The 27,833-nt window shown below is 38.6% G+C and overlaps 1 protein-coding gene across 2 annotated transcripts in view; it reads left to right on the forward strand.

Moving 5' to 3' along the window:
- The first annotated feature begins 4,084 nt into the window (after positions 1-4,084).
- FIGN (fidgetin, microtubule severing factor) overlaps positions 4,085-27,833 on the forward strand; it is a 126,091-nt gene continuing 102,342 nt past the window's right edge. Inside the window, exons 1-2 of one of the 2 annotated variants that reach the window (XM_070422853.1) lie at positions 4,085-4,210; positions 5,017-5,186. In XM_070422853.1, the coding sequence (XP_070278954.1) occupies positions 5,162-5,186 (25 nt within the window). In that variant the 5' untranslated portion in view covers positions 4,085-4,210; positions 5,017-5,161. The remainder of the gene's footprint in view (positions 4,211-5,016; positions 5,187-27,833) is intronic. The other variant, XM_070422854.1, reaches the window with a different exon arrangement.

The following is a 27,833-nucleotide window of genomic DNA, read 5'->3' on the forward strand; positions in this document are numbered from 1 at the left end:
TGAATGTTTTGCTTGCTTTCCTTTTCTTCTCCCTTGACATAGGCAAAGCACATCTCCTTGTCTAACCTGGGTCACATTATCCTTAGTTCAATGCAGACAAGCATATGGTCATCTGCAAAATCACATTCAGTATCACCTTGCTCATTTCCTTACCCTTCACTTTGGTTGTTGTTGCTTCTATGTGTAGAATAAGAACAGGAAAAAGTAGAATTCTTCCTCTCTGAATTAGCTTGAGAGAAACACACACACACACACACACACACACACACACACACTCCTCCTGAAGGAAAATAAGAATAGTTATGCTTATTTTTCTTTTGATTTTCTTTAAAAAAAAAAGTCAGAAATAATGTACATTAGAAATTCATTATATTTGTTCTCTCTACACTAAAAATATTCAAACAGAAGTAAGCATGTGATTAATGTAGTAGGAACAAAATTAGTCCATTTTTCCACTGAATTAACTCTTTCCTTGACTAATCAATCAACTTCCTTTAAAGACTAAATTTCTTATTCTCATATCACCACAAGTTTCATAAAATATACTGAGGGATAGATTATTAGTTACAACCCAAAACGTTTTTAGGTAAAAGTTTAAAAATTAAGTGTAGATAAGATATAGTGACTGTTAAAATGGTATGTAATCATACTACTTTACTAAAGACTAGAAGCCCGATGCACGAAATTCATGCAAGAGTAGACCTTCCTTCCCCCGGCTGCCGGCACTGGCTTCCCTCTGGCACCTGGGACCCAGGCTTCCCTCGCAGCTCGTCTTCGTCCCATTAGGTCATCTGGTCTAATTAGCATATTATGCTTTTATTATTATAGATAGTTTTATTAAGACAAAAAAAACTTAAAAATGTGCTATTTTTTCAATAGAAAATGAAGCTTTTCAAAAGACAAAATTAAGTTTCATCTTCTTTTGGGAAAAAGTAAATGGATAAAAGCAAACTTTATATATACCTAAAAAATAAAAGCTAGAAATAGTGGGATGACAAACTCCTCTTTGAATCTTATTAGTCATACAAAGGTCATAAAGTATATTCTTTTATGTAAGCCTTATTTCCCAGGAGTACATGCAATTTTGGACAATTTTAAACTCTGCATAAATACATGCAGTACTCTTTTTAAAAATATATTTATTTGTATTGATTTGAGAGAGGAAGGGACAGGGAAAGAGATATAGAAACACCAATGACAAGGGAGAATCATTGATTGGCTGCCTCTTGCACGCCCCCTACAGGGGATGGAGTCTGAAACCTAGGCATGTGCCCTGATTGGGAATGGAACAGTGACCTCCTGGTTCATTGGTCAATGCTCAATCACTGAGTCACATTCCTCCAGGGCCATACGGCACTCTTTTAAATAGTCTCCCTTTCTTTGATTGCAAAGTTAATTATATTCATTTGTATGTTGAATGATAGATTTTATAATCTGTACTTCAAATGAATGTATGAGAATTGAAAAAAGTACTATTTTACTAATAAACTCCTGCTAACCACACTTCTTCCTGGCCCCTTTTAAAAGTAGGACTTATTTTGTTTTAGATATTGCAAATGAATTGCTTTAAGTCAATCATCAAAATATATTGTTTTCTATTCAGTGGATATTCCATTATATATATTTTATTCAGTATTTTGGTTTACATGAAGAACTGTAAATTCAATACTAGAATGTAGTGTTAAAGGTTGATGTGCTTTGAACATTTTTTTAACGAACAAGGACAGCACAGTTTTGCTTGGATTGCACAGAGCATCTGCTGTGTCCAGAGGACTTCTTGTCGTCATTCTCCAAATGGGCAATAATTGAAATTATAAGCTCTTCACGGTTGTTGTTTCTTTTTAATTCATCTGTACTCAATCCAACAGTGACCCATAGACATTTTTCTACACTTATTTCTTTGTGGTGAAACCCAATGCGTAGCGATTCCTAATATCATTTTCAAAGCTATCTTGTAAAATATAACTAAAGGGGCTTCAGTGTTCTCTGTTACATCAGAATAAAGTTCTTCTGTTTTATTTTGAAGCCTGGTTTTAAAAAAAAAATGCACAGAAAGGTCAAATCCATTCCAAAGAGAAATCTCATTCCCTAGAAATATTTGGTAAGATCTCGAATCACTTTTCTTTTGTCTTTTAAATTCTGTCATCTGTCTAGAGTTAACTAAAATGATTTTTCTTTCTCATCTTGATAGCTAAATGCATCCATTCAGTGGCTAAAAAAGGTAAGAAAATCACAAAAGGAGAAGGAAATTTCCAAGTACATATCTGGATTTTTAAAACACTTCATTTCGTCACGGAGAGACACAATTTAGTCTATTAAATCTATAGCAGAAAAGCAGGGGAAATGTGAGGAGAGTCAGTTCTAAACAAGTATATTTTCTATCCCAGCCTTCAAAGGTAATGTTTCCAGCTTGATGAGCCTCTGGTCGAATATATAATTTGCCTCTTTCATTCTTAGCTTCGTTAAAATACAGAGGACTGGATATCCACTGGGCCAAAGTATAAACTGACCATTTGTCTACTAAAGTCATATTTAATGAAAAGAGAAATTATTATCCCACTCACTCTCTTTCTCATTACAATTCCTAAAGAACTTTGCCGGGCACATTATCTCATAGACATCATGATCAAATGTTATTGTTTGCTTTATTATCTCAGTTGGATGGTTGGCTAGTCTAGAATGAAATCGGTTGAAGGCAACACTGGAAGCCTAGAAGTCTGAATGAGGTTCCCATTCAAATGATCCTGGTTGTTTGGGGGTGGGGCGGGGTGATTAGGAAGCCAACTGAGCTTGCACTACACAGTAAGCATCTGGATGCAGCACATTTACATCTAACAAGAGAGCCCAGGAAACGTGTGTGTTTCTTAAACCTTATGTTCCGAACAAAAGGCTATCTCAGCAACACACAATCAGCACTGCACTGCTCCCTGGGATGCGAGCAACACACTCAACTGCACATTTCATTCTTCCTCAGCTCCCAGCACTACAAAGCCCCTACTCTCTTTCCACTCCTGGGTCCCCCGCTTGCTCCCTAGAAGGGGGCTGGGAAAGCCGAAGCCTCCTGTCCATGCCTGCGCACTAGCAGCCGGCACCGGGCCCCCAGGCGCTGTGTTCCCCCGCTCGAGCCGCCTGAGGGAGGTAGGGAGGGGAGCCAGGGAGCTGGAGAATGGACCGCACACCTAGACACTTAGGATTTTATTTATTCTCAGGGAGGCGGAGGAGGACAACAGGGTTCATTCGGTTCCCCCCCCAAAGTTGCCTCTCCTTGGCAGAGAGTCGTGTCCTGGCTGGTGCTGGGGCCCAGGGGAGAGTGCGGGTGAGGTCCCGGCTCGCAGGGCCAGCTCTGGTCCAGTGCGCGGAGCCCGGGGGGTGGGGAAGGGCGGACGGGCCGCAGCTGTGCTGAGAGGGGCCGGGAGCGGACAGGGCGGGACCCGCGGGCCGCAGAGCCGCGCAGCCCGGTCCTGGCCCCTCCAAGGCCGGCGGGGAGCGCGAGGGCCGGCTGATCACGCGTGGGAAGGAGAGGCCCCTTCCCCGTAGGCGCTGCTCCCCTTTCCCCGGGCTGGGCCGCCGGAGAGCGCGGGCCGCGGGCGCTCCGGTCCCCGCGCGCGTCATCATGACCTCGGGGCCCCCTCCGGGCCGCGTGAGCGCGTCGGCGGCGAGGCTGGGCGGCCGCCGGGGCCCGGGCCGTGTAACATGACCCGAGCGGCCGGCCGGCCGGCGCGGCGCGGCCATTGCGCCCTCCCTGCCCATGAATCTCTGGCGCGTCTCTGGTCGCCCGCCCGCCCGCCCGCCCGCTTCCCTCTCTCCCCCGCCAGCTCCGCGGGCTCCGGGCGCCTCTCCCGCTCCCTCCGGTCCTCCGGCTGCCCGCCTCTCGCCACCGCCTCCCGTCTCCTCTCCCTCTCCGCCGCCGCCGCGTCTCTCTCCCTCTCGCCTTTGAAAACTGATCTTTGGCTCTTAGTGTGAAAGTGATTTGAATTTGGCTCGGCGGCGCTCTGCGCCTGCGCCCAGCCTCTGGCATGCTGGCTCCTCGCAAGCAGCTGTTTTGGGTTTGAAATTCCAACATGGCAGAGGCTGCAGTCCGTCTTCCCTTCAAAAACTTGGAATGATTTCAAATCATAGGCACCTTCACTTAACCCTCGCTCCCATTCATCAGCAAACACAGCGGATCGATGCGACGCTAACCTATCGGCTTTTCGCTCCGCGCGTTCAGGTAAGAGGAGCTTCGTAGTTTTCTACCAGCTGTTTAAATTTGTGTGTGTGTTTTTGTTTTTTTTGTTTGTTTGTTTTATTTTAAAAGAATATAAATAAATCCAAGACCTGGAATAGAAGGAGACCTTCGAGTTGTGTCGTAAACATTTAATTGCATGTGCACTCGCTTCTATTCGGCACGCCAACCTGCTGTCTAATTTCTCCGTACAAAGTAGCCCTGAAACGTTAGGATGCATGTTTTTGCTGCTTAATCATTGTAACAATAGTGGGGGATTAAGAGTTCGCGATGGCAAGAATCTCGTTTTCCGCTATCTTGTGCTTACTTATTACTATCTTTTTACTTCAAAAATAAATACAAAAAAAAAAAAAAATAAGAAGGAGAAAGCGGAGCCATAGGGTGGGGCTAGACTTTCTTCGGGAACTAACTTCTAAGTAAATAAGAAGTGTAAATAAGAATGTTGCACACGCAGAAAGTTGAGGTTAAATTACCATCTCGTGGCTGGGGGAACGTGATCATGTCAGAAGATCGGTGGCAGAAAAATGTAAGCACATCATCTTGGAGGGGGTACAGCGTGGTGGGCGTATTGTTGGCCGGGGACGGGAGAGAAAGATGTATAATTTAATGGTATATACAATCCACTGATCCTATTACCGTCCTCCCGGAGCTCTTGTTAGTTTCAATGGGAGTGAGTGAAATTGACATGGACTTGCATTCCTGGTCATGTGCTTTTTCCCCCCTTTCTTCTCCTGTGATCTGAGATCCCCTTTTTGTTGATGTTGCTTTCCCCCTTAATTATATGCATGTAGGTTAAATGAATACCTGACGAAAGGGCCCACGTTTCAAGGCAGTGACATTTGATAGCTGAGAGGAAAAGTGGCTTTAATGAAAAGCAACCTTTGGAATTCCTGCTTGTGAGAAATCCAATTCAGCTTTTTGTGCTGCCAGCAAGAAATGATCAGTAGCACCAGTGTTTATGGTATGTCAGTTTTGGAATTTACTTCCTTTGCATCTAAATAGGAAAGACAAATTAAATGGCATGATCCAACCATTGAAGACCCTGTTTGGGAAGCAGATGCTCATGATATATAATTCCTTTTTTTTTTTTTAAAAAAAAAAATGTATGTTTTAATCTGTCAAAATGCTTGTTTATTTTTGCTATCACATGTTTATATATTTCAGTTTTGAGTAATAGATTACTGGAGTGCACTTTTATGGGTTTAGCGGTAATCCCAAAGTTGCATGTTACTAGTAATGCACTGTGTAACCACTGAAGTCAAATGGTATGTAAATTAGTTAAACTCGGTGTGGGGTTTTTGGGGAGGAGGCTGGGTGAAAAGGGGAGAGGGCGGGAGTGTAGGGAAGGACTGCTTACTAATGAAAGTATATGTCTATATCTATATATATGTACACACACAGAACTGGGTGAATTTTTTTCTCTTAATCTATTAATGCAATTGGACTATGGGCTCTCTCAATGATTGCACTTTGTGGAGTAATCAGTTCTTCTGAGTGTGTGTGTGTGTGTGTGTGTCTGTGTGTGTGTGTTTTGGGGAGTGAGTTATGAAGGGATATTTTTTACATGAACATAAAAATATATTTTGATTGCTTAAAGTCCTTAATGCCTTTTAAGGAACAGTGGTAGTTTTTTTTTTTTTCTCCTTTTTTCTTTGCTTGCCATTCACTTGACTGCCTGTCAGCGCTTTTTACTTTTAACCTGTGACAGAATTAAATAATCAGGCACTGAAATTGACTTTGTTTGAAATCGCTCTTTCCTCTTTCTTTACAAGAAATAAAAAAGGTCAGATAAATGGAGTGAGGGGGGTTTTCAATAGCTCTTGTGACCATGCCGTGTGTACACTTTGTGATATTCAATTAAGACTAAGAGGGGACAGCAACAACAAAAAGATGTTAAAAGTATTTTGCATAACCAAAGGATATGTCCACTCTACACTGTTTCTTTTTGGGTACATTTACCCAACCACCATGCATTCACCCTGAAAAGAGAGAAAGAAGGAAAAGGGAGAATATGAAAGAAACAAATGGCAGTGGGGCAATAGCCAGGGGTCTGTAATGTGGCGGTGGTTACTGCTCTCTCATAACACAAATGTGAATACAAGGAAAGGGGCTACAAGAGCCGTGGTGCGACATACACTTCTGGTTGGACTCTGGTGACTATCGAGCTAAACACACACCACTCTTACCCGATAGGAAGGATTTGATTGAATTTTGCATTTGGAACTTGTTGACTTTGAAGCGATCAATAAGAAGACTGTTTATTTTAGATGCACATAATTTGCCCTGAGAAATGTTTTAAGGAGGAGAGAGCACAGCTTTTTTTCCCCCGGAGCTGTTGGAGCGAATGGGATTGCCAGATGGGCGATTTCCCTCTGTGATGTTAAAGCTGTAATATATATTCAGAGCAGATTGGGCCGCTGCCTGTGATGAGGAGGATATTACATTTATAAATTTTAAATCGGAGCTCAGACAATGTGCTGAGAGCAGAAATTGGATGGTTTGACTGTTTACCTTATTGATACTTAAGTGTGATTTCTGAGTAGTCGTAATGATAACCATTGCAATAATATGTAAAAAACACATTGGGTTAGGCAATCATATAATTCATGACATTTAACACCAGATTTAAGTGTGTAAATTGCCCCCCACCCAGGCTCTGCTTACTATTAACTAATAGTCACATAATTTATTTCCCTGAGAGTTTAAATGCCTGTTGTGCAAATGATGTCCGCTCAGGACCCTTGCTATCCTACACTAGAATTCGGGGAGAAAAAGTTTATATCTGTATCTATAAAGTAGACACTTGTGTATATGTATTAAGTGGCATTAGTGGCTCCTGTTTTGTAATTCTATTACTCGGATTATTTTTAGATTTTGTCTCAGATGTTTGGCCTAAAGGAACCAGGGCTACAAAGCTAAAAGGCTGGGAAGTGGGCAAGTGCTCACACTCTGGCAGCTCCGCTGTTGCAAATTAAAAGTGTGTTGTGGTCAGGAAATGAAAGCTACAATGTCTCTTTTGAACAAGTCGTTTATCAAGAGAAACATCTATCAGGGACTGACTGCCTTGTCACATTGATCCTCTAAAAGTTAGGTCCGAGGTGGAAGCTGCTTTGATGTTTTTGATCCTAAATTTAATACAACAGAAAAAAAAGCAAGGATATTTTGACCAGAATAGATTTTTTAAAATGTTTCCTGGAACCAAGATGTATTTATTAGTATTGTACTATGGGTGAAGTTTTTTGGACACAACAGTTGAAAAGTTGAAGGGGAAACCCAAGTCTTTATAAATGGTTGGTTGTTAAAATATATATTTATAGCACGTTCAGCTATGGCTGGCTTCTTGGTTCACATGGACAGTTTGGAAATTGATTGCATTAAAGGGAAAAATTATCTGGAAAGAGTGTTTTGGAGCAATATGCAGAGATCAGAGTTTACATTCATTCACATTTTAGAGCTGCCCTCTTCTTTTTGTCTTTTCTTTTAATCCTTTATTTCTATTTCCTATCTCCATTGCATGTGTGACATATTAGCTTTTATTTGGAAAATAAACTTTTTTTCTATAAAAACCATTCTCCCAAACATGCTTGCTCACATTTTCTCTATTGTTTCTTAATTGTGCATGTGAATGGTTATCAATATAAACTACATGGACTCACAAGTCTTTCAGAACTTCAGCTTAAAAATATAGGAAGGGAACAGGTTAAATGTGCCATGTATTCGCAAATACTGAATATGTTGCATGCCTTATTCAGATGTTAAAAGGTATTGTTAGGAAAATGACTGTGTTTTTAAAAATGTGATTTCTTTATGAGAGAGAGAGAGAGAGAGAGAGAGAGAGAGAGAGAGAGGGATGTTAAAAGCAGCCTGCTTCATTTTGGGAGGCAAAGATGTGAGAGAAGAGTTTTTTGGATACTTGTCTTATACCGCTAGTGGTTACTTGCTCTTTCATATGGGTCTATCAACAACTAGGATGATAGACCACAAAGAGTGTGGTGGGAGTTTTGGGAAGTGTAATACTTGCTAATTAATCATGTCTGAAAGGAAAGAATCATAGCAGGGCAATAAAGTCTCATTGTTGTTTTCCTGGAAGAGGGTAAGACTTCTGTTTGGAATCTGTATATGTGAGTTGACTTGCTTTTCTCTTCTCTTAAAAAGACAGTTTGTAGGGTCTCTTTGGAATTATTTCAGGAACCATTTTTTTTTTTAAAAAAATAGAGAATAGTTTTTATTTCTCCTGGCTGTACCACATCAGTGAGATTCTTAAAATTGTCTCTGGTATCTTCTGAGTGAAAACATAGTGTGTTTTTCTTTAGTTATATTAAAGACTTCAGTGGCTACGTTTCCAGTGCCATTTTTTCCCCCATAAATAGAAAATCTTTTTTGTGTTTTTATTCATGTTGGGCAGGGACTTTGAAAATCTTTTTGTAGGCAGGTACTTATGACAGAAATACAAGAGCGCAGAGATTTCATTAATTACTTTTAGATAGCACAAGAGTATGGCCAGAGGGGAGAAAAGAAGTAGTACTTCCAAGAATCTGTAGAAAAAAATCTGTATAAAACTTGAGATTTCTAAGATAGTTGAAAATATTACCTGAGAAGATAAATGAATAATATAATTATAGATACATTATTTTTTTCCCCTGAATTTTTGGCTGTCACTTTTTAGATTTTTTCCCCCTTAGTTTAAGCATGGGGTCAGATTCCAAAAGTTTAAGTGTCTGCAACATTTTTCAAAATTTTTTATCTCAAGGTGAAGACGGCTATGCTAATGATTCCCTATTTTTGTCTGTTTGGATGCCTTGAATGATTGCCTCATTAAGTAATCAGTTTCACTGGTCCCAAATCAGCAGAATTGCTAGGTGTACTTGAAACAATTGCAGGCTGTGATGTTTAGTACTTTCTAGTCTGGTCCTAGACTCTGGTTTAATAGAAATGTTTGCTTTTTTGCCTTTGATCAATATATTCTTGAGTACAGATTTCACATACTGCTTTTATATAAAGTACCACATTTGCTGTTATAGAGCTAATAAATTTAATTACCAGGAATTTAAATTGATTTATAAATTTGTGATTGGGAAAAGGTGTTCTGCAGACATTTGTGTGAAATAATGATCAATAAGACTTGATTAATCAGCATATCTGCTTTTCTATCTTGAGTCATTGATAAACTAGAATAAGTAAATTGCACAGGAAACAATGGAAATTGTGTTTTCAATGAAAAAAATTAATATAACTGTCGCTTTCTTTTGGGATATACAAGAGCTGATGTTTTATTAAAATCAGTTAAACTTGGAAAATATTTTAGGTACTACTTAGAAGACTGCAAGTCCAAAAATTGTTCCATTTTTCAATTCTCTCTCGCTCTCTTTCTCTCTCCCTCTCTCTCCCTCTCTCTCTCTCTCTCTCTCTCACACACACACACACACTCCATCTAAAGTTTATGTCTATTAAAACAGTCCTTTTTTTTTTCAAAGACTAAAAACAAATTTCTGTGTAGCAGGTACTTTTCATGGTTGGATTTTATTTTATTACTTTTTTTCTACACTTGCACTTTTATTATTAACTTTTCATTCAATTTATGGTAGAAATTTCAAGCATAGGTGCTCTGACATGGTTGTTGATGAGTGATCCTTTTGCTATTTTCGATGTCAGTATTTAAATGACAATTGTACTTACTACAAGAAATGCAGAGAGTGGGAGCAAGGGGTCGGCAGGAGTAGGGTAAGAATACATTGTGCTGATAAGTTTGAAGCGAAGCAGAAGCAGGTGGGTGAGCTGCTTCCCCAGGGCAGCCGCACAGACGGCTCTGCCTCCGCACGGCACATGCGTGCAGTACCTGTTGACGAAATTTCAGCTGAGAGACTGAGGCAGCGGAACAGATAGGTGATCAGCAACCATCCACACATGAGATATCATATGGCACTTTCTGTTAATAATATTTACATCGTTTATGCAACAAATCTGCTTGTTGTCTTGTTACTTGAATATTGACACTTTGCTTAACGTTGCATATGGTGGGCTGTTTTTGTGGGGTATATTAGAAGCAGCAAATTCAAGGAAGAATTTCAATTCAGATAATATTTATGTTAAATGTAGGTATAAGGGATATGTTTGCTTATATTTGAGCTACTATGATTTTCACAAAACAATGATAGTATCACTGCCTCCAATCATTTTTGAAACTGATATATCTTGAAAGTAGAACTATTATTTATTATATGAAAGCTCAAGGTTAAACTTTTTTTTTACCCTGCAACCCAACTTAAGCATGCATGTTTTTTATGGGAGGAAATCTGTTTTAGAACGTATTTTTAAATATAATCTTGGAAAATTTGTTGCTGTTAGGATTTTGTTCTCATTTTCATATCATGACAAGCTTCTTTTATAAGTTATTGGTGATATATAACTCACAAAGAATTTTTTACGACAGAATACATCATGCAGAATACCTATAAAATGTTTTCTTTTTCCCTGGGATCTTAATGTGGAAAGTAGCTTTACTCATTTCCTTTCCTGTGAGTTTTTATTTCTGCTGGTAATTAGTATAGTTCTTCTGTTCCACTTGTGGATATAGTTCAAACAAGAGAAAAGAAACTGCATTTTACTTCACTCACCAAAAAAAGTCTTTTTCCCCGACTCAACTGTTTGCCTTATGTCAATTGCATGCTTTTTAAGCAACTGAAAATTGATTAAATGCCATGTACATGTGACAGTAAGCTCATCTGAGGATGAGTGACCTCTACTTACATGCTCCGGTTCATGAGGAATTATTAGTCAGGGAAACAGGAAAATTCAAAATAAAAATTTCAAAGTAGTGTAATGTGGAGCCATGAGTTTCTGGATGTTGCTGTCAACTTTTTGCTGTTATTTTGATTTATTGTCTTTACCATAACACACGTTGTCACTTTCACCAAGGGTTGGCTGTGCAATGCTGGCACTTGGTGTGAAATTGAAATGTGGGGCACCTTGTTCAAAAATTATTAAGAACTCGAGACAGTATCAGCAGAGCATGGGAACAAGCACAGGGCCCTTCCGTGGGGGACCCTGTGGCCTGCAGGGGACTCGCTAGCCCTGCCGTCACCACCCCCACACTTTCTCCCGGGGCCTGCTGTGTGGAAGTCACAGGTTTCCCACTTGGAGACAGACGATTCCACAGCAATTCCATGTGCCTCTTCCTAAAGAGATACTAGAGCTGGTGGAGCAAGAGTGTCGATGGGAAAATGGACCTTCAGGTATCTTCTACTCTTTCTGTACATGAAGTGGTGGCTGAAATACTTTCCTTTATCTCATGTTGCTTTTTGTCTGACATGTGCTCCCATATATCACATGAATTTTTCAAATATTCTTAGGAGAAACACTGTGTTTTGGAATTGTTTGCTCACAGGTGCATGCTTAAGTAGGTATTCCCCAGGCACAGGATGGTTGGAAAGGGGGTTCGGGAGGATTTTAATAAGATTTGTAATAAGAACCCGGCAGTTTCTCTGTTGGCATGCACCAGCACTAACACACCTGTTTTCAAGCACAAGTAAAATAAGTATTATTAATGTGGAATCCTGAATTATCTATAGACAGAAAATCCTGACTATTACAGAATAAGAGCACTACTCATTGAGTGCTAGTCGGGGAAGAGGGGCAAACACAAATAATTATCTCGTTATCATAGTAACAGTATTGATATTTTGACATGAGGAAGTGGCATTGTAGTTACATAAACAGGTGGTGACAGCTGTGATACAGATGGAATGTAACTCTTTCCTTAATGTTGCAGTATGCTATATTCACTGTGTGAACTTGGTTTCTGAACTTGAATTAGAGTAACCTCCTTCCCCCTGAACCATGTAGCCATCCTCTATGACTCCTTTCCCTTTTGGTGTGAACATTCAGTGTTGATGGGTGGACAAAACTTTTACCTTGTTGCTTCCCAAGGTACTTCTCAATGAGATCAAGCTTGCATTGAGATACCTAAAACTAAAATTTGAAGTCAAGCAGCTTTTTCAAATCAAAACTGAGATACGATGGCATGTCCAGCAAGTGATGGATCTGAGGGCACTTGAAGTTGTACAATTTATTTTCAAAAGATATTTCTCACATCAGATGACTCTGCCAGGAAGAGAAATATCAAAGACCTCAGAAAAGTAACTGTCCATTTATGTAACCCAAGACTGGGTGAGAGTGGGGGGCTTTAAAGATGTTTCTGAAGAAGAAAACATATTGAACTTATTTTGAATGCCTTGTTAGGCATCGTGGAGAGAAACACTATCTATGAGCCCTTCTAAGAAGAAAAATCTTTTCCCTGTGTAATAACAAGGCATTACTTTCTCAGGTGATACACCCTTTAAGGAAAGGAGGATTGGAAATAACTATTACAAGTGCCCCATTCAATTATAAATTCACCCCGCAGTTTAGGAGTCTTTTGCATTAAAGACATTGTAAAGTCGAAATATTTTAATAGGCAGTTTAGCCACAATAGACATTTTTAAAATATTCTATGTTGTATAAGCTATCTACAAATTGTATAGCATAATTTAAATTGGAACCCTTCTTTTCCCACCTGACTTCTATCCTTTAGTATGTTATATTTTCACATTATGTGTTTGACTTGAAAAAAAATTAAACCAGAAATCTGGGTAAATATGTGGCAATAGAGTGCATTGGTATGCCCCAAATAGCTGTTTTATTTCTCTTCACTTCTTCTCACTTTCCATTTCAAATTGAAGATTGTAAACTCTTTTTCTTAGATCATATACCGAATGATGTTAAATTATAAATCTTAATTAGGTATGATTCACTGATTTTAATCTTACAAGATAATTATTCTGAGTAGGATAAAAGGTTCCCTTTAAGAGATTGCATTTTCATTACAATCCCCATTTAAGGTCACACAAAGACAACTAAATAAACAGAGTACTATTATTCTTTTAAGCTTAAGTCAATATTTTGAATTTAAGTATATGGATGAAGAAATCATAATATGGGTAGGGCAGTCTTACTGTTTGCAAACTTTCCGTTCTTTTGATAAATTTTACTGCTAGAAATTACATGTACCAGAAGGAATCTTTTAAATAAAAATTACAGTTTTGATGATCTACTTGGATGGAATAAGTTCTTGTGCGTGTGCACAGTTACATTTCTTTGTGAAGGTATCGATGTCAGAGACGCCTTTGGTATTTCTTTATGAGTAATTAGGTTAACGGGGTTAGTTAGAAAATGTATCCTTTCCTGGCAAATGAAAAATTACATTCAAGCAGAGGTAAAGGAGTAGAACATATTCATGACTTTAAGTACTTAAAAAGATATTTTATGAGTCATTTTTAAAGAATAATACCGAGTATGTAACTTGTTAAGAATAATGGCCATTTTTTTCCTTTTAAAGCACATCTATATTAAAACTGACTTTTTGTTCATGAGTCACAAATCTGGAGTCAATTTTAGGCCCAATTTACAAAAGATGTGGGTCTAATCCCCCGCTCCCCTCTTCCGTGGTATCCTAGCCAGTAGTGTTGGTGCAAAGTTCTCCTTTAAAGAGGCATTTGCATTTGCATTATTCAGGAGATTAAGCAACATTTTTGAGTGGAATGTTGATATGACCCAAATATAGCCCTGAATGGCCGGTATCCTTGTCTGACAAACGAGAAGGATAAAATAACACCAGCTTTGGGATTTTATATCTCTACATGAACAGAGCTTGTTTTTTCTCTGGAGAGATTTTAAATGTACTCAGAATGTACATTTAAATGATGTGTTTCCTAATTGGAGAGATATGTTTTATATAATTTTAAGAGTAGGAATCAACTAGTCGTCAATATGAATTTACTTATGGATGGCAAGATAGTATAGCACTAAAGAATCTTATTCAGAAATAGATGCTTAGATTGAGCTACTGCATACAGTCAATATGCACAATTCCTTTGGGGATTTTTATTTCTTTGGATATAGGTATAAATTCTCTGTCAATAACATTTAAGCAGTTAAAATATCAGGAAAAATATAATATTGAACATCTTTTTTATCATGTGGTGTTCTTTCAATAAGTCCTTAATGCGTGCATACAAGACATTAATGCTTGTTTTATTTTTATCTTGTTTTATTTTGTTTCAGCATCAAAGTAACAAGAACCTAAGGAGAAACTGTTTTGTACCGTTTATTTTGAGGAATATGGAGTGAGAACAGTATAACATGTGGTATAGGATTTTTATAATGATGGGCAAAAATCCCCAATTTTACCCCAATATAATAATATTTTCTTGAAATCTATTCTTCTGTGCCAGAATGCCACTGTTGTTGAGCTACCACCTGGGAGGTGTTGCTGGTATATAACTGTGATGGGCATAAGTACCTAAATGCATATACTTTTTATGTTTACCCATCATTTCTACCAGCCATCTCTGCAGGTGTTCTTGTGCTTCAGGCCAGGGAGAGAAACGTTTTCTTCTTATTTTGTTATTTGCAAACTCATCAGGAACCTTGCTCTCTCATCCATCCTCCTGCTGCTGGGATCCAGTCTTACCCATGCCTCTTTGAAGGGGTTGGTTTTTGTTTTTTAGTATTCATTTGTAGGGCTGGTTATTATTTGACCATCTGGAAAATCAGATTTCACTTGAGCAATTGGAATGTGATATTTAGATCAGGAGGAGGTAGTTTGCATTAATTAAGAGGATATTGAGTTGTGCAGTGGGAAGAAAGTATAGCAACAGTTTTGGGCATGGGCAAAAGGTGAAAGACTACTTGCGGGAATGGGGAAATGGCTGAAGGAAAAACTAATTAGGGAAGTTGATGAGGAAAGCTAAGGGTAAGGACTGTTTACATGTGACTTGCTAAAGATGCTATTGGCAATTTGATAATTAAATCTTAATAAAGTTATATGAGGAACTGATCATTTATTAGGAATTAGTAACTAATACATATTAAATAGCACATAGCACTATAATCTAAACCAATGTTATTCTCAATTTTTTAAATGGCAGGTTCTAGATCAAACCTTGAATATATGCAATTTGTGATCATCCCAATTAAAACAACTATTCCCCCCTCCCTTTCCCCCATAATTTGAAAAAGTATTAGAAAATACATATCTTTAAAGTTGACTCATATTTTTCAGACTCTTTTTATTCTAGCTCAGCATACTCAATTTGATTAGGCCACAAATGAAGTTATAGAAGAAAGTCCTTTGAGGATTGGGATATAACTTTTTTAAAGCTTCTTTTGGAAAATTATAAGGACTTCAAGTCATTACAGTATACACATGTATAATTTGATTTGATTTGAGCAAAGATTGGTAAGTTTTGTATCTACTTTGTAAATGATAGCTGTAGCTTAACAACCAAACCAAAACAAACAAGAAAATCTTGCCAAAGCCCTACCTCAGACCAGTCAAATGGAAATTTGGGGGATGAACAATTTCTCTCAGGCTCCCCCAGTGATTCTGATGTAAAGTTGGATTTGAAAACCACTTCTCTGATACTTACACGTTTCTATAAAAATCAATACATTGCATTAGATTTTAAATATTTTGGCTTTTTAAAAGATCATTCTTCCTGGTTTGAAATAATAAAAATAGAGATTTCTATTCAGAATTGAGGGTACTAATGATATGTACTAGAGCTAGTTCATTATCTGGCTAAAGTTCAACAACAATTTATGAAGAACCTTGAGAACATTGCCACCATGCTGGAAGAGTAACTCAGGGAAGTGAAGGTGGGGAAGAAAGTGTCAGCAGAAGTCAACAATCTATCATATTTGTGACTTTTGGTAAATCACTCAACCTCTCTGAGATTCAGTTTACTTTTTATAAAAGGCAAGTTGATCAAATGACTATTAAGATTTTCTCCTGTTCCATACAGTTCATGACTGCTTGGTCATGACTAGTAACCTTGAGTAACTTGGAACTTTACTAGTGACCAGTGCCTCATGGAAAAGACTTTTTGTTTTTCTTTAAGAAATTCCAGAAATTTTCTTGAAAACAATGAAGGAAGCTCAAGGACCATTTGTGACTTTGTTAAGCCCTTCAGAAGGGGTGGTAACCATTCATTAAATATGCTTACCAATTGGTTGCAAGCCATGTGTCAGAAATTCTTATATCTCCAGAGATAAGTAGGTTAGCCAATGCTTTCTCCTTGTAAGAGATAGAAATCGACTGAGAAGCAGATCACCTTAAGCAGTAGTGGAGTTAGGGACATCACATCCTTTATATGTATAAAAGATCTGTATGAGATTTAGATCTTTATCAAATCAAAAGCAATTCTATGTGTTCTTTCTTGTATCCCTCACTAGTCTTTGTTCATCTTTTCACTCTCTAGAATGTTCTTCTTCATCTGTTGAAATTCTACCAGAACTTTGACAGCTCAGATGTTGCATCATCTGTGAAAACTTCCCTGAGCCCTCCTAATCAGGATCTATTTCTTTTTTATTATTATTTAAAGTATTACAAATAGTAGTACATATGTCTACTTTTTCCCCCATTAACCTCCCCCCAAATTCCCCCACTCCCCAGTACATGCCCTCATCCCCCCAGTGTCTGTGCCCATTGGTTATGCTTATATGCATGGATACAAGTCCTTTGGTTGGTCTCTTACCTCCCCCTACCTTCCCCTGCCATTATACTCAATGGGCAAAAACTAAAACCATTTCCCCTGAGAACTGGAACAAGGCAGGGATGCCCAATCTCACCACTCCTGTTCGACATACTACTGGAAGTACTAGCCATGGTGATCAGACAAGAATAAGAAATAAAAGGCATCCAAATTGGAAAAGAAGAAATAAAATTGTCATTATTCGCAGATGACATGATATTGTACATAGAAAACCCTAAAGACTCTATCAAAAAACTACTTGACTTAAAAAAAGAATTCAGCAATGTAGCAGGATACAAAATTAACACCCAGAAGTCTATGGCTCTTTTATACACCAATAATGAACTCACAGAAAGAGAAACTAAAAAATCCCATTTACCATTGTAACAAAAATATTACGATACCTAGGAATAAATTTAACCAAGGAGGTATAATTTTCTGTACTCAGAAAATTACAGGATGCTGGGAAAAAAGATAGAGGAAAACATAAACAAACTAAGAGGCCCGATGCATGAAATTTGTGCAAGAGTAGGCCTTCCTTCCCCCAGGTGCTGGCACCGTCTTCCCGGTACCCAGGACCCGGGCTTCCCTCACATAGGGAGGCCCCGCCCACATACCACAGCCCACTGGTCGGTGGTCTGGGCATCCCTCTTTGGGGCGATCATGGAGCCCCCCAATTGATCGCCCTGCCAGGCGGTGGCCTGGACCTCCCTCTGCAGGGTGATCATGGGGTGATGGCCAGGCCCCCGACCAATCATATTGTACCCGCCTTGGCTGGCCTGGCACCAGTGGGTGTCATAGTGTGGTCCTGGATGGTCGTCCGGATGGTCATCCGGATGGTTGTTCCACTGTTCAGCTGTTGGGTCAATTTCCATATTACACTTTTATTATATAGAATGGAAGAATATACCCTGTTCATGGATTGGTAGAATCAACATCATTAAAATGTCCATACTACCCAAAGCAATCTATAAATTCAATGCAATCCCCATTAAAATACCAACGGCATATTTCAAAGACCTACAACAAACTCTCCAAAAATTCATCTGGAATAAAAAAAAGACCCTGAATAGCTGCAGCAATCTTGAGAAAGAAGAACAAAGTTGGAGGGATCACAATACCAGATATCAAGCTATACTACAAAGCCAAGGTTCTGAAAACTGCCTGGTACTGGCACAAGAACAGACATATAGACCAGAGGATCCATTTCTTGATATGCCCTAAGCACTTTTTAAAAATCTCCTTTCAAGTATTTGCTATAATCTTTTTTTTCTACTATAGATTGCTGGGCATTTGCATTTCTCATTTATGAAATTATAAACTCCTTGAGAGCAGACCACATTTAATTCTTTTTTTATTTTTAATCTCCTCCTTGCCTATACAGTACAAGATCTATAATAGATGTTCGATAAATGGTGAATTGAATTGATAAAAGGGTAGGAAACTATTACTTGGTTAATCTTTTATTAATCTTGCTTTTTTAAAAGTTGGGAGATCTTTTTAAAATAATTAAGGAACAGAAGTATTAAAATTGTGTGTTTTATTTAAAATGAAATTTCTATATTCTTCATGTAATTTAATTACCAAAGAAAGACCTCATAACACTGAAAAACAGTTTTATAATTATGTACCTAAAAATAAAGAGCTTACAGTCATTTGTTCTGTTTTTATATTTCTGGGTAGGAGGGCATTTAACCTATTTTATAAAGACAGGGAGTTATAATGATATATTTAAAAACTTACAAAACAAAAATCTATAGCCTATTTGATTGTAGGCAGTAACAAATGTCTTCAAATCACTGAGTTCTACATATTTAACTTTTTTCCTTGTGTGTTTGCTGTCAGAAACATTTGAAAGTATAGAATCATAAAATATTAGATGAGGAGACTTCCAAATCAAACTTCTTGCCAACATAGGGTTGATTGACAGATGGTTATTTAGCTTTTGATTGGACATAGGAAATCAGCACCTCATAAGGCATGTCTTTCTATTTTGTTCTTTGTTCAATAAATAGGTAGAGTGCAAAGATGTGCCCAGCAGTACTCAAAACAGATTTCCCTGGGAACATGATGGTACTTATGGTGATAAGATGTGAGATGCCAGCTAGCTGATCTACAGTTGATATGTTAACTTTTGTTGACTCTGTAGTTTGTGAATATCTTTGGTTACATTTTTTTAAAATCCTCACCAGAGGATATGTTTAGTTATTTTAGGGAGAGGAGAGAGAGAGAGAGAGAGAGAGAGAGAGAGAGAGAGAGAGAGATCAATTGGTTGTCTCTCACACATGCCCTGATCAGGGATCGAACCCATAACCTTTTGGAGTATGGGATGATGCTCCAACCAACTAAGCCATTGGGCAGGGCTCTTTGGTTGCATTTTAATCAGTATATTTTTGTTCTATATTCAGTGTCTGACACTATTAATTTATTTTGTACTAAATACTGGGCAGTAAACCGTTTAGCTGGGGTTACACCCAATGACCCTGTCTTCTAATGGCTCAGTTGCATTACCCGTTTGGTTTGTGTGCAATGGAAGGGTCAGTTTCCCTCTGAAACCTGTCACCAGTGTTACAACAAATAGCATTACAGCATTTTCTAAGGGAAATTCAAGTTGATCAAATGTTGAAATGTAATGAGTTAGTCAACAGTACTTTACAAGGTTTCTGTGTTATATTTGTGCATTTGGACTTAAAGGTAAATATACCAGAGAGCAGCACTTGTTTATAAGGCTTCATGAAAGAACTCAGAAAAAAAACATAGGCTCTGTTGTCATTCTTTTAAAAAAAACAACACAGTTTTAATAAGGAAATCTATAACCTTTGCTCAGTAGTTTTCTGCCAATTTGGGCTCTTCATATTTGAAAAGTTCTAGATGCTATCTTTCCATTTCATATTGAAATCTAGATTGATCTCATACACTCTACATGGAAGAAAATATCTGCAGGGCTGATTGTTGAACATGGATTATTACAAAGATATGCCATTAAGTAAGCTCCAGTGGACAAATGTTGTGTAGTTAATTACATGCAAACACATCTTCATCCAACAGCTACAGTAGTAAAGGATAGTACATCGTAGGTACAATAATAAAGATTGTGAAACTCTATGTTAAAAGTAGCAAAAGCATTTTTGCAGTTTGACCACAACAATCTATTTAGTTCTTTTGTTAAATATACTCCTATGGTTTCCTGGAAACCATTCTGTAAACTTCAAGCAAGTTAAAATTGCTCAAATATAAGTTAAAATCCATGAGATTGAGAGTAATGTCTATGAATTGGTTGTTGGTGACTTGCCAACAACCAAACTAAAGCAAAGAAAAATTTTAAGAGACACGGGCTTAAAATTTTCCCCAATTTATGGTCAGAAATTTGGAGTTTTAAAGTAAAATAAAAGTCGGCATACAGATTTTTTACACCTACCATGTCAGCCATTTTTCCTTTAGTTCTCTCATAAAGGGAAATTGGGTGATTCCCCAGAGGGAATAGTAATATAAGTTGGTGGCCACAAAATATGAGGCATAGTTAAAAGTCAGTGGTCAATCGTTTATTTTCTTGTCCCTTCTTCTTCCCCACCCCTCCTTGCCCTCATAGGTGGTAGCTTTTAGTAATTGAAATTTTTGTTAGGTCTAGACATGGCATTTCTTAAAAAACACGAAGTTATATTTGTCCTCTTGGCTTAAAATCTGAAATGAAAACTAAAATTATTTAAAATGAATACAGCTGTGTGATATGTGTTGTACGTGTGTGTACGTGCGCGCGTGCGCGTGTGTGTGTGTGTGTGTGTGTGTGTGTGTTCAATAAAGCAACCCATGAGAAAGGTGACTGCATTCTGAATGGGCCAGTTGGTAGCTCTAAACAGACTAAGTGAGCCAATTTAAATCTTGCTCCAGATTCTTAACTAAGCATCCCCAGGGGCAGCCCGGGAGGTGGCACTTATCTGTTTCTTAGTGATAGGTTTGGCATGGTATTCAGTCAGTTCAAGATCAGTAAACATCACTTACAAGAAGTTAGTTAAAACTGAAATTTAAAATGGATATTGAGGTATAGTTCTCTCTAACATGGCTTGAATATATTTGTTGTATGTGCACAAAGAGAATGTTTTCAATGGATTCTTTTGATCAGAGTAAAAAGTAATCACAAATAAGCCATTAAAATGTGCTTTTCTGACGAGGACGTTTTCTGGGAGTGACTGACCATGCCATGCCGTCTTTCAGCGCGCAGTCTTTGTCCAAGGTTTAGTTTAGTCATGCATGTGTCCTTGAAGAAAGGGAGCATCTCTCACAACATTTTGTACAACTGAAATCAGATACCGGTTTTTATTGCAGAACCAAGCCTACAAATGTTTCTCTTTAAAGACATTTTTAATAGAAGCAGTAAGGTATAAATCATTTAAGCAATTACCTGGACATTGTGGAAATGGGGCTTGGCTTGTTCTGTAGCCCCAGATGTTTCCAGATTCCAGTAATAACCTGGTCCAGATATTTACAGCTTAATTTTCTGTGCATGTGTACTTGTCCACAAATGGCTCCTATTCCCCAGTTTCTGTTGGACAACTGGGCCACTTAGAGGTAAAGAAAGTGATTTCCGCTTGGGTGATGACAAACATTAATGGTTATAATAAGTTGCTTCTAGAAACTTTGATCACTTAAAACATATATAGTGGCTAAGCCTTAGAGGATCTTATACTAAGAAATAAAATAAATTATTCAAATGGCAGTTTTTCTTTATGGATGGGGATGGGGGTAGCAGCCTCCCCCATCCCTCAACATTTTATTTAGCCTTGATATACTATGTGATAAAAGTGTGGTGTGTTTTTTTTTTACATGTATCTTCTGGCACTGGTTGGGTTATCATGCAGGCGGCTAGATTTCTTTGCATCACTACGCCACAGTTTTCCTTGTTCTTACTAGAAACTAAACAAATGGAAAAATAACGATTGGTAACCATCTGCTGTGCAGAAATTTCACATATAGCAGTTAAGTCTATTTTATAAAACAAGACTAAATGAGTGAATTATACTGTTGCCAGTAAACAGCAACATGCAGTAGAGCTGCCTTTGGACAAAGCAGGAGCAGAGGGAGCCAGCATTTCATTATGGGAAGTCAGTGTTTTGGGCTGTGGGGCTGTGTATGTACGTATATGTGTCTGTGTGTCTACTGCCTATGTGAAGAGAATGGCTGTTTCCTCTCTATCTGATCCTTGTGTCTCTGTTCTTGCCCCCATAATTCCAATCAAGTAAATCAGAGTGATGCGGATGCAAATAAATCATCAATTTAATCACATCATCTTATATCTATTGATTTGCTTACAAAACAAAGTCTAAATCCATAAAGTCACACGGAAGGAAGATTTGTAAAGGTATGTAGGCTCCAGATCAGAATCGTGATTTCCTAAGTTGTACATATTATAATGACTGCTGGCTAGCCAGGGCAGCTTTAAGACGTTCTCTTGTCTTATCCTCTGCCTAAAGAATACCTTGACTAGAAATCAGATTGAGTATATGTCTACAAGATATTGACAGGCAATGATTATTCATATAGCTGCTATTGAAGTATGGATGCTGTATTGAGGGAAGACATAATGGAATAGACAGAAGTAAGTGGTTACAAAGAATTTATTCCAACGGACCAGGTAAGGCCTGATTTTATAGTTGTCCATATAATCAATCTCTCTCTCTCTCTCTCAAATCTGTTTACTATACCAGTATTCTTAGGCACTCAGAACATACATATTCTCTCTAACTTGCACTTATTTGATACCGGGATTTTGCCATACAGCAAGAAAAGTTGTTTAAAATGGGCAGTATATTGAGTTCAAAGGACCCATACAGTTCATAAATTCTCTGGTGTCTACTGGATTTTTCATCAGGGAGACTTCCAATAAAAATGATCTATTTTAGAAATAATATTGTTTAGTAGGTTGAAATGTGGTGTAATAAAATTAGACCTTCAGTCTTCTAAAGTTACTACTTAGATGGCACCCTTGGGATGGTAAAATGGCTGTATAAGCAGATGAATCAGACAGTTCCACTGATGGGTACATTTGTCAGTCTCTGTTACAGATATAATATATTCTTATATCTGTAATCCCGACACTGTTACATCCAAATGAAATCAACATGAGGTTGTCATCTTTAAGCAAATATGTTAAGTGTTGTCTTTTGTGCTTTAGATTTGAAAGAAAGGGGCCCAGGGGAGGCAGCATCATGCAAATGGAACAAATCCCATTTCTTCTGAGCTGGGCTGTTTTTCCCCTCCATGGCAGCTGGCTGTGTTATCTTTGTGTGTTTCTCTGAGTGCTGACAATTCTTTCAGTGATCTAAGTTAGGGCACATTAGAAAGTGGAAGCAGCTGTCTGTCGCTATACTGAGAGACGTGTTTGCTCTACTGCAAAGATGAAGGACCATGAATCCTTGACACACTCTCCCCCCCTCCCCCCTGTACTTTCCAACATGATCAACATTCAGACGCACAGATTGTCTGCTTGGACAGTTTTTTGTTCTGACTGACAGCATCTGGCATAGACAAATTTAAAAATACATAGCATGCCATGCTTGGAATTGGAACATCCCTTCTTTATTAATCTTCTCATTTAAACCATTCATTTACATTTCAAGAAAGGTTACAGCTTGATATGGTTGAAACGTTGATTTTTAAATGAATAACCTTCTAATGAAACGTCTTGAATGAGTACCAAGCAGCTAGTGTTCATTAAAAATTACACCCGATTAACACGGCCTTGAAAGCCGGAGAGGAAAGGGATTTCTTATTGTTTTAATCCACAATGCAATCCAGTGTTTACCTTTCTGCCACAAAGCGAATAGAAATGATGCCTGTACTGGCAACACTTCTGATATTGAACACAACTATGATATCACCCCCAAGCCGACAAAACACTTGGCCTTGTTTAATCAGCTTTCTTTCCCTTGGAAAACCCCCAGAGGTGTTAAAAAAATTAAACATCACCAAAATATGCCTCTTTAAAATCCTCTCTTTCTCCATGTCCCACCCCTCCCCCACCCCAAAATACTGTGTCTCTAAGCCCAGGGAGGAGGGGGGAAAGCTTATGTTTTCAGATGGAAAAGTGGTAGAAAACGCTTTTAGATTAAACATTCCCTCTGACCCCAGGATGGTGGATATACATTTATTTGTCTGCATTACTTTAGTAATAAAACATAACAGTGCAAAAATTGCTCGCTCTCTCTGCCTCACGTCACCCCGCACACATTCACATTTCTTATCCATTTTTGATTCCACAGCCAACCTTAGCAACATGCTTGTCTAGCATTTATGTAAAAATAATATGAAAATGGGCCATATCAGTCTGTGTGTGGACTTTGAGTCCAGGGCTGGGGGTGGGGTGGGGGAAGGAGAAGCCTCCTTTTATCATGCATTTTTAGACTTTTCATATCACTGCAGATTTCAGCTGTAACTACTCAACTGCCAGTGTTCTAAAGGATGGGTAGAGGGAGGGGTGTTGCAGAATTATAATTTTTTTAAAATAATGAACTGTTCATGTGCTAGGTGGTAAATATGTAAAGCCAGCTTGCTGGTTAACTTGGAAAAACAGGCTTCAGAGAGAAGTTCAATTAACAGTTGTAGGCAGAAGAGGTGATGTCTTTCTTCAGCACGTGCAAGAGGTCATTTGCTTTAGGATAAATTTTGACGAATTTCACAGAGAAATAGATGCTGAAATAAAAATGAAAACAGAGTACAGCTTCCTATCAAAGGCACTTTTACATTCTTGAATAGGAGAGGGGAAAATGACATATTTTTATTCCAGGGTTATTTTAAATTTTGCTAATGTGTATGTTGTGAACTTCTTTCATTTAAACTGTTCATTTAAAAAAAATAAATCCTGAAAGTTAACATTGTCTTTGAATCTGGAATCAGCACCCCTCCACCCAGATCTGGGCTCTAGAAATTTAGGGTAGACAGTCTACTGTTTGGTTATTGTTTTCATTTCTTTTCTGTTTCTTTTTTCTTTTTCCAAGAAGCTAATGGCAAGGAATCAAATCCAAATAGATCTAGTTATAGTGTTTTGATTGCCAGTAAATGTTTTATACTCCACATTTTAAATATAAATTACTTCATTTGTCATTTTCCACTTTGATTTTTTTTTAATGACCAGGTTTTAAAGGTAGTGCCAATGTGCATCTGTAAGCAAACTGGGAATGGGTTAGAGCACACTATTCCCTCGGGTAAAAAGCCAGGTTTAGCAGTAATGCTTTTAATCTGGACTTGTAGAGGATTCTGGAGCATCCATAGATCTGCTCCAGTAATTACCATACCCCAAGTGGCACTGGGAGAGACATTTGCCTAAAAACTTGATGTCTTCATTACGCTGTTTACATTTTAATTAGAAACATGAAAATTACTGATTCATTCAGACAACTATAGTTTAAGTGGTTTCGTTCACCATCCAATAAATCATAAAAAAAATCCCACACCAACCCACAGTTGGCATAAATAGTTTACTAGGAATCATTCATGGGAATAATGTGTTGGCACTATAAGCTGCTTAAAATATGTTTTTATTTTACCAGAGGTAGAATTTGCATATAAATTAGAGAATGGCATTTTAAGTTGACAGTCATTTATGCAGAATACCACCCACATGCAAATACATATATGGTTGTCTATGTATACTGTCTGAGTTTGTGGGCTTTGGCAGTATTGTGAATGTGGATATTTACCAGGCCTCCTCTATCAGTTTTTAAAATGCACGTCCTCTTTTTTAAAGACCATTCATAAATCTCGTGGGTGTTCTCAATATGCATATCCCCAAACATATTTCTTTTTTTTTCTGTTGGGCAATATCAACTTGCAATAGGAAAAACGCTTATTGCTTGTATGCATATGTCTGGAGAAGGAGTGGCTGCTGCATTTGTCCATTCATTCCCTCCTCCCTCTCTCTGCCATCCTCCCCTAACTTTTGCATGTACCTGTCAGTGCTGTTGTGGCGAGCCGCTCCCACTCCCACTCCCAGCAGCGGGACTGAAGTGGGGTGGCTGTCAGAGTCCATTCGTGAGTCAGCACCACGTCCATTGCCTGATTCTTAGGACAGTCACTCATCCAGTTGTCCCCTGCCCAGGGGACAAGCGTCCTCCTCATCAGCTAGGGGGAATGGCCCTTCTGTCTGGCACACTCAAAACCCCGAATCTCCCCACAGGGGTGTGTGAGCTCAAATCCCCCCTCCTGGAGACAGGGCTGGGACTCCAGCTAATGACTCTGAGATGCGGAGGGTCAGCACACTGGTGAGCTGGAGCACTGAGGCATTGTGCAAGTTGAATTGTACATTTCCCCCCATACCTGTAGACACCTCTTCTTCCCTCCCCTCCCAACCTTTTATTATAGTTAAATATTATGCAGAAAATAGCTAGGAGTAGCCACAGCCATTAAAAGCCTTTTTCCCCCTTTTTGTCATCTTTGGTTAGCAAGTTATTGGCCATGGCTGAAGGAGGCTCTGTTATTATTTTGGGGGGTTTTGGTTTGAATGGAGCAGTGAGTGAACATTGACGTTATCTCGCTGTCAAGTCCATATTTTAGGCCCAGGTTTCGTTTGCATTTTAGGCCCATGGGCTATAGGGAAAAGTGAATTTCAAAAATATTACCTAGGAGGAAGGGTTACACAGGTGGTGTACTTGAAATGCTATAGCAGTCATTGCTTTAAACTTTTGAATTGTGAATGTATTACTTTGGCACTCTTGCTAACCGCATTATGTGATTTCTGGGAACTAAAGGGAGTAAGATTAATTCTCATGAGGTTGCTTTAGATGATAAATTTGGTGCTTCAATTCTGCATCTTTGGGTTTGTCTTTTTTTTAAGTTCTAGGGAATTGCCAACGTTTTAAGATACTAATCAGTGATTTTGTGTTACCCACAAAATTTAAGATTTTGATGAAAAGTCACTAAGCATCATTTTCATGCTAATCGAGGTAATTGGTCCAGGTCATCAGACCAGGACTTTAAAAGACAGTTATTAGTGCTTTGCATTTACCAGGCAGAGTTGCTGAGCACAGTAGTGAGGGTAACAGTGAATTCCTGGGCATTTGCTCATTGGTTTGCTATGCATTGCCTCTTTTTTACGGGGGTGGGGGCAGGCAGGGCGCTTATTAGGTCTCTGTACTTGCTAGATGTGATTAGACACAATAGTCGACATCTGTAAGGACAGAAACATGCTGCTTCCCTGTCCACACGGCAAAATTCTAATGGTTGTGTGCTGTCTGGCAAATCCTGTCTGCTTTATGCAGTGTGGCCCGAAACAGTTGTGTGGTGAGGGAATGCTGGCTGCTGGCCAGCCATTGACTATGAAATCCTGGGTACCTGAGAGCTTATCAGTTCTTTTGCTTTGTAAAAGAAAAAAAGTGATGAAAATGTTGGTAAACTGCCATGAAGGTTTAAGGCTGCTGGAACAAGGAGCCGTGTAATCAGATTGGAAAATGGAGCTTGAGATTCTCTGCATGGAGAGCAGCCGTCTGTGGACCCGGTGAGCCGCTGTGCGAGTGCCCAGGCTGACCACTTTGTTAGCAAATCAGCTTGTTTGCTGCAGCAGCAGGGTGGAAAAGACCAGAGCCAGTGATGGTATGTAACGGAGGGAGAGCTTTTGCATGGCACAATCTAATCAGCTTGCAATTAGCTCAGGCTCTGCAGTCACCTTCTTCATTTTCTTCTCCCCACCTCTTTGTGTTAATACTGTGCACTTTAAACAATTAAGTAAAGGAAGTAATCCTTCAAGCAAATCAAAGCCATCCTTTAATTTTATCACCCTGCTGAAAAAGTATCAGGTGGTCCACTGGTCTTCATCAGATGCTGGAAATTCTCCGGCTCACTGTAGCATAGAGAGGGGCTTTAACCAACTGCTTTTTAAAGATAATCTTTCAAATATCTTGGCAAAGTGCGGGGGGGGTGGAGGGGGGGAGAAAATGGTACATCATTTAAACGAGCATTGATGTTGAAATTAATGTGAAAGGAGATTACCAATGCCTTTTAGTTTCTATATAGTAGTGGATCTGTTTTATATTTTTAAGAACCAGAGGCAG

The sequence above is a fragment of the Myotis yumanensis genome, unplaced genomic scaffold (genome assembly GCF_028538775.1).
Source record: "Myotis yumanensis isolate MYYU_CA2020_CCGP unplaced genomic scaffold, mMyoYum1.0.hap1 SCAF_8, whole genome shotgun sequence".
Classification (NCBI taxonomy): Eukaryota; Metazoa; Chordata; class Mammalia; order Chiroptera; family Vespertilionidae; genus Myotis; species Myotis yumanensis.